We start from the raw sequence: 6168 nt of genomic DNA on the forward strand, positions 1-6168 counted from the left end.
CCTCTGGGGGGGGGCTGTTTCTTCACAACAGCACCAGGGCACTGCTCGGCTTTTCGCCCTCGCTCTCCTGCGTGTGCAGGGAGCGCCCGGAGGCCCCGGGACACAGGATAACCCGGCCGGGGGGCGGGGGGCAGGCTGCAGAATCAGGCGGGAGGACCCGGCCATCTCTTCCCACGAAACACGTCTGCTTTATCAAAGCTATTTCTCACTGACAAAGCTATTCCGTTACTAGGTCACGGGTTCATCATCGCACTTCTTCAGCGGACAAATACTTCTTCAATATGTCGGCACACATAGCCACATAAACAAAAGCTCCTCGGGGCCCCCAGTGTTTAGAAGAGCGGCCGTCGTGGCAGCACAGCCAGCGGCTCCTGGAGCCAAAGAGCTCCAGCTCAAACCCTGCGGCCACGCGGCCGCGCGGAACAGCACCTTCGTGTGTGTGACCGGGCCCCTCGGCCTGTTTCCCCCCCAGGACGAAATGAGGCAGCCGTCCTCATTCACACGAGACTGGAGCTCTGCACCAGGCTCAGAACGTGTCCCCCACCAATGCCCACCCAGTGTCACCGCGCACGGCAGGGGCGTGGCCCGTGTGTCCGAAGCGCCCCTGTACCTGTCAGCGACATCCAGGTCAGATTCCATCTTGTCCAGGCCCCTGGTGATGCTGTCCAGCTGCTCGCCCTGATGGTGGAGGACTCGGGCTGTCTCTTCCAGGCGCTTCTGGGAACAGGCCATCAGACCAGCCAGCTGCTCCCCCTTGGTCACAGGGAGCGGTGCTTCCGACGGAGACAGCAGCAGCTCTCTCCAGAAATGCTCGATGATGCTGAAGACCGCATTCCGATTGGGCTGCAAGGAGCTGAACCAGTGCTTGAGGTGGTCCTTCTCCAGGACGGTGATAGAACTGAAGACAAAGTGAGAAGCCTCCTTCTTGATCTCAATCACACTAGACAGGGGGAAGCTGACCAGGGCCTCCCCGGTTTTATCAGTTGCAAATCTCAGGGAGTGAGAAGTTAATGAAAGCTTTCCAGGAACCCATCGCTTCTCCGGCTCTAAGTAGTAGGAGCAAGGCCAGGAGTGCACGCAGATCTCTCTGCTCATCTGGCTGCCAGGCTGGTCTGCCCCACGGCCACGGCCACTCTGCCTCTGGAGGAGAGGGACAGGTTAGCGGATGGGTGAGGCTAGTGCGTGTCAGCACACTTGGACCACAGACAGTAGGACAGCTCGGGGTGCCGAGTACACCGGGGACTCCCACCACCCAGGACCGGCAGGATGGAGGTCCACCCCCCCGAACCAGGGTCCACGGCTCGATGCGACTGCCGCCCCAGGATCCTTCAGAAGAACACCACTTCTGCGGTGACAGCCCCACCAACACACAGTCCTCACATGTTCCTACACTAACACTCTCCTCTTGAAATCTTCATCATAAAGGAAATAATCCTACAGGCAGACCTTTCCCTTCTTGCATGGCCCACAAATTCATCAAGTTCTACGTAATTATCTAGCTCCACGTACGTATCTGTACGTACAGTTTTATATGGCGGTAAGGAAGTCAGGCATGATGGATGTGAGACAATCCTGACAGAACACCGCGTGCGCCCCTCTCACTGACCAGATAAGCCCACAAAGCCAGGAAAGGAGGAGAACCTCGTGCAAGGTCAAGCACAAGTACGTGACGAGGACTCGGCTACAACTAGACTTGGGAATGCCTCGTGCACCTCCCGTGTGTGCAGAGGTCCAGCTGTACTGGGGTCTGTCTTCCACTCCCCCCCCGCCACGCCACGCACACACACAGTTACAGCATAACCTCATCTGTAAACGTGGGAGAACAAATCCCTGCTATTACCTCCTACAATACTGAGAAGTGTGGGAGTCTCTGAATCGTGGCCATGGGTTCGAGGCCCCCAGGCCATGGGGGACGGCAGGCACCGAGGTGCCAAAACTAACATCGTCCCTGGCTCCTGAAGCTCAGCGTCCACAGAAACCCTGTGCATTTGTTCACTGAGTTATACTTCAAAGACCCAGACTTCTCCACGATGCCACATCAAGCAACCAAGGCTGGGCAAGACAAGAAAAGAGCCTGCATCGCATGGAGCTTCCTAATTACACGGAATCCAAGTGCCTGGAGAGTCGGCAGCCACCGGACAGCAGGCTCGCCATGTGACCTCAGGAGGGCTCTCTAAAGGGCCAGCCAACCCACAGTTCAGACCTGCTGAACACAACACCGAGTTACCTCCTTGACAGCTTTCACACAAGTCCTACGACCCCCTGGGGCACAGACGCAGCACGGCAGCCTCTCCTCTGGGACGAGGTCTCTCGCTGGACACAGGGAACCAGAAAGCAAATGTGTCCTGCTCAGACTTCTCTCCCCAGCAAGAGGGACATCCACCTGACACTGAAACACACACAGACCACTGTGGCCTGCTGGCCTGGGACCTCTACGGGCACAGACCTGCCAGGGCCATTGTGCCACGGGGCCCCCCGAAGTCATTCCGACTGTGGAGGGTGGGAAGGTCTCTACTCTCAGAACCAGGGAATGCTACCCACAGTTTCTGGTGTTTCCCAGTCCAAGACCAAGGTCGGAGGCTGGGTGCCTGGTCAGCACCTGGAGCTGGCCTGACCCTGGTCCTCCCGACTGCAGGGACCCTCCTGCCGTTCAGCCACCCGACCACCACAAACTGTGTCCAACCCGCCGAGAGAGTCAGGGCCTGTGTTGTTCACCACTGTCCAGTGTTGGGGAGCTTGCTGCAGCTGGAGGCTGAGTCCCTACTAACAAGAGCCTGTGCCTCGGGGGACTCCCGAGCTCCAAGAGAGATCAGACACGCATGCTCCAGAGTGACGGAGTGTGGCACTGCAGGGTCTGAGGAGCTCCGCTCTGCCACATGCTTTACACCCATGGAAAGTTCCTTCACCCTCTGGGCCTGTTTACCCACCACTCAAATGACTGAAGACCAAAGGACAACAGCAGCTCTGAAATAGCTAGATTTCAAAGAGAGAAGGACACTGAGGCGCCTGGCTGGCTCAGTCGTTAAGCGTCTGCCTTCGGTTCAGGTCATGGTCCCGGGGTCCTGGGATCGAGGCCCACATCGGGCTCCCTGCTCGGCGGGGAGCCTGCTTCTCCCTCTCCCACTCCCCCTGCTTGTGTTCCTGCTCTTGCTACCTCTCTCTCTGTCAAATAAATAAATAAAGTCTTTAAAAATAATAATAATAATAAAACCTTTAAAAAAATAAAAAAAATAGGGGTGCCTGGGTGGCTCAGTCGTTAAGCGTCTGCCTTCGGCTCAGGTCATGATTCCAGGGTCCTGGGATTGAGCCCCGCATCGGGCTCCCTGCTCTGCGGGAAGCCTGCTTCTCCCTCTCCCACTCCCCCTGCTTGTGTTCCCTCTCTCGCTGTGTGTCTCTGTCAAATAAATAAATAAATCTTAAAAAAAAAAACACAAGGAGAGAAGGACAAGGAAAGAGGAACGAAGCAGAAACGAAACACTTCTCACTAAGGTACTGCATGTGAGGACTGTGAGAACAGCACTCGGGTTTGAGGATTCCAGGAAAAAGCAAGCGGAGAAACCTGTGGCCAGCATGCTTCCTACCACACCTTTCCACGGCATTTTTCCCAACAGACGCAGTGACCAAGATGAAGGGGAGGGCCAGAGCAGGAACAACATGCCCACGCCCTCCCTCTCCCTCAGCTGTGAACTCACCGGCCACACCTGTCCCCGGGGGTCCCGCCTGTGCCCTGCTCCCTACAAGGCCGGCCCTCGCTCTTGTGCCCTCGATCCCAACCCCTTCCAGCAACACCGACCTCTCCGTCCTTCCGACACCGGGGCACAGACGCCAAGTACCTTAGGCTTTGTGAGCACACGGTCCCCGCTGCAAGAGCGCAACCCTGCCGGCGAACGGCGGGAGCAGACAGCCACCGCGCAGAAACAAAGGGGTGTGGCTGTCCTCATTCACAAGACAGGGGGCCACCTCGCTCGCCCTCCCGTTCTAGACCCTCTCGTCAGTCTGCACGGACGCCCTAAGCTCTCCACCTTCGGACAGACCAGCGGCCCCCTCCCCACATCCCCACAGCCCTCTCCAGCTACCGCTCCTCCAAGAGACACCCGCTGCGGCTCCCACCGCCAGGCACCCCCCAGCCCCGGACACGCTGCTCTGCCCAGGCCTCCAGGTGGCCAAATGCAATGCCCACCTCTGTGTGTTCTAACCTCTGTCCGACACAGCTGCCCCTCTGGAGAGAGAGCATGCTTCCTCCCGGGTCTCCCACCCCCGGCCCCGGGTGCCTCAGGGGCGCCCTCTCCTCTCCTGCCCCAGCACCCCACACCCCATGGCCAGCTCCAGGGGCTCCCTTTCCCCTGTAACAGACCTTTCACTGACCACACAGCACTTGCCACAGCTCCCAGGAGCCTACATGTTGACAGGCTCAGTCTACATGCTGGAGAAGGCAAACCTAAGGAGGAGGGTGCCCTGGGCACAATGCCAGCACATCGTGGGCACCAGGTAAATACGTGGAAACAGCGACTGTGTCCACCATGGACGGCTTTCCTCCTCCCACCGCTGACCCGGGTCTCTGATCTATGCTATGTTCCTGGAGGCCTTGTTCGGTCCTCGCCTGTTACAGCCCGGAACCCACATCGACCTGTGCTGACCCTGGGAATGGAGCTGAATGACGACAGGAAGATCTTGGGGCAGCACCCCAAGGGATGCTCGTGGGGAGACGTGAGCAGGCACGTGGATGGAGCGCACGATGCCCCGCATTCTGTACGAGGCACTGCTGTATATGGATGTCTTCTAACGCCTGCACCAGGCCTGTGCCCTGGAGTGAGCCTCAGCATCAAGTAAACACCCTATTTTTAGTCAGTTTCCAAAGGAACAGACCCAGCAACATTTTACACAAGTTCCAAGGACTCCTGAACACAAGGAGGCCTGGAGGCAGAACAGTGGGAGCAGTGTGTCCCGGCGCCGGCGGCCACCTTTTCCATTACCTCCACCTCCTGCTCCTCAGAGGCTCCCACTCTCGACCTGGGAGGTTCAAATGTGCTGCTGCGGGTGTCTCAGGGCCACAACGCGGCCTATTCACATGGCATGCACCATCCTTCTCACCCTCGGAAAGGAGAACGAGGATCTCTCCCTACTCCCGCTGCATTTCCAACCACGCCCTAGCATGAAAGTCCCCTCCAGCCGTGTGGACAGCACAGTGCTGGGGCACGTCAAGGCTCGGAGCAGCATCCTGCCCCCCACGTTCTGACTCAGTAGGTCCGAGTGGGGCCCAAAAAGGACATCTCTCCAGTTCCCAGACGATGCCAGGGCTGCTTTCCAGGGGCCTTCGAGGGACACAGCCCATGTTGTGGTCCAGCTCCAGCACCAGAGGGCCACCGTGTGGACTAGAGGAAGCACAGCACGGAACATGGGGTCCCATCTCCTACCCTGGCTTCCTGGCTCAGCTGCCTCAACAATCCTGGGGAGCACGTGGACCTCCTGGTCCAAAGCCTCCCCCTTTTCAGGAAACCTGGTTTCAAGAACCGAGCTTCAGGAGCCAGACTCCCGGGATTCTTCCCAGACAATGTCTATCTCAATTTCACATTTCTCCCAAGACACACTGTAAACCACATTTTCTCAGGCTTCAGACAGTGACAAACACTCTGCTTCCCACACTTTTCCCAACTGCCTCCCGTGATCTGCATTCACCACAACTGAAATCCAATTATTAAGGAACACCCAGTCGATTTGTGGCAAGATGTGGACAATATATGATTAAAAAAAAAAAAAGCCTAAAAACAGCAGAAGCTTACGTACAAAATACAGATGTGTGTGTGTGTGTGTGTGTGTGTGTGTACGAGGCGGGGGAGGGGGGAGGCGAGACAGACATAAAATAGGAAGCAATGAAGGAATGCCTGGAAAGACAGCTGCATTTTTTTTTTAAGATTTTATTTATTTATTTGAGAGAGAGAGAATGAGAGAGAGCACATGAGAGGGGGGGAGGGTCAGAGGGAGAAGCAGACTCCCCGCCGAGCAGGGAGCCCGATGCGGGACTCGATCCCGGGACTCCAGGATCATGACCCGAGCCCAAGGCAGTCGCTTAACCGACTGAGCCACCCAGGCGCCCAATGAAACTTTATTTATTTTTTTTATAAAGATTTTATTTATTATTTGACAGAGAGAGAATGAGAGAGAGAGAGC

General features: G+C 57.0%; 1 protein-coding gene across 1 annotated transcript in view; it reads right to left on the reverse strand.

Moving 5' to 3' along the window:
• Positions 1-6168, reverse strand: part of SNAP47 (synaptosome associated protein 47) — a 46472-nt gene that overhangs the window by 37637 nt on the left and 2667 nt on the right. The window contains 1 exon segment of the mRNA XM_021690877.1: positions 611-1140. Within this exon segment, the coding sequence (XP_021546552.1) occupies positions 611-1095 (485 nt within the window). The 5' untranslated portion in view covers positions 1096-1140.

This window comes from Neomonachus schauinslandi, chromosome 7, assembly GCF_002201575.2.
Source record: "Neomonachus schauinslandi chromosome 7, ASM220157v2, whole genome shotgun sequence".
NCBI lineage: Eukaryota > Metazoa > Chordata > Mammalia > Carnivora > Phocidae > Neomonachus > Neomonachus schauinslandi.